This window comes from Sphaeroforma arctica (genome assembly GCF_001186125.1).
Source record: "Sphaeroforma arctica JP610 unplaced genomic scaffold supercont1.7353, whole genome shotgun sequence".
Taxonomy (NCBI): Eukaryota; class Ichthyosporea; order Ichthyophonida; genus Sphaeroforma; species Sphaeroforma arctica.
This window is the reverse complement of record NW_014033205.1, coordinates 1-1,448: the sequence shown is the minus strand read 5'-3', so window position 1 is coordinate 1,448 and position 1,448 is coordinate 1. Positions and strand designations below refer to the sequence as shown.

General features: G+C 41.7%; 1 protein-coding gene across 1 annotated transcript; it reads right to left on the bottom strand.

The window, feature by feature from the left end:
• Nucleotides 1-126: 126 nt before the first annotated feature.
• On the bottom strand, nucleotides 127-377 carry SARC_16108 (hypothetical protein; the record flags this gene model as incomplete). Its single annotated transcript, XM_014289784.1, has 1 exon — nucleotides 127-377. A coding segment is annotated over exon 1 (231 nt), but the record flags the coding sequence as incomplete, so codon positions are not given.
• Nucleotides 378-1,448: the final 1,071 nt, after the last annotated feature.

The window sequence follows — 1,448 nt, the reverse complement described above, 5'->3', positions numbered from 1 at the left end:
TCAGTGTGTATGCATTTGTACCAATGCTATAAGCCATGAAGCCATGTTTTCAAGACTTGAAACAACATATACAGTAGTATCTAAAAAATCACGGCTTAAACAACAAAAATATTAGATACAGCCTACCCTGAGCTTCTCCGCCTCGTTCAACTCCTTCTGTCTGATGCGATGGGCCTCTTTGAGCTTATCCTCCAACTGTCTCATCTCTATCTCCAACTCATGCTCATACTCAGCACTGGTCTCCTTGTATTCGGCATACTCACTCTCCACCTCATCGTGTAGTCCCTTCCAATAACGCACAGCGTCTTCAACTGTGCTGAACGTGGTTGGAAGCAAATCATCGTTCACCTCGGTCATGTTAATGGTGTGTATAGTATGGCATGTCACGAGTGGCCCAGTATTGAATGTGGTGCTCTATACCCTCCTATTCCTATTGCTTACAACCCACTGGTACGTAGTGGGAGAGTTCCCAGGGCTCCAAGGGAAAAAGGCGTATGTATGTATGAAGACAATAGGCGAGGTGTTCTAACTCTTCTGATGGTATAACAAGTGTCGTGTGCCTTTTGTGTGCCTTTCGTGGGTCTTTCGTGTGTCTTTCGTGTGCCCTTACAATATATATAGGTTTGTTTGCTCGATAGGACAAGCCGTATCTAAAACACTCCACTTTCTAAACACCGTGCTGGGCTGGTAATCCAAGTGCTCTTGTAATATTAATATACAGTTACAACAGATATAAATACACACTATATCTATCCTACCGTTTCACCTGTGATGTGATGGCGCTGATTATCCCACTGATATCAAAAGTATGCTCATGAGTCATGACTCGTCATGGATGACATTGACAGGCACTCGGCACTGAGCAGTCAGGCACGCAGCAGTCAGGCACTGTCCCAAATTAACTTTCTGGGTCATGACTTGCGTGGGCTATGTCCTAAAAGATAAAAAAAAGGGGTCCGTTCGGATATTTCACAAGTACATAATCAGGTCCCCTAAAAAAATCGAATTGTGTGTATCGTTGTTTTACCCCGCTGTGACTATCAGTAAATATACATATACATATCAGCGAATAGCGATGAACACATAAATCATTAATGAACACGATATACAAGCTTGCTTGCTATACATACTTACACCACTTGATAGCCTTGTCGGATTATCTTCACACTTTATAAAAAGTCATTCACTACCTGGATTACAGTACGTACCCCCTTTGATGGTGTACATCAAGTACTTGCATGATTGTATCGATGAGTGTTCATTGCACACAATGTACATAAATAGAACCAGGGTGACTATACATGGGTATTGAGGCTTTCAAAGACTGTAATGCGTGAATATATTGCACCATTGCATTATTTTCTCATAACCACGGTATATGTTGGATTCAGTACACGATGTTCTAACAATACGTCACTATCTAGTCGGCTCTTGACAAATAAAGTAAA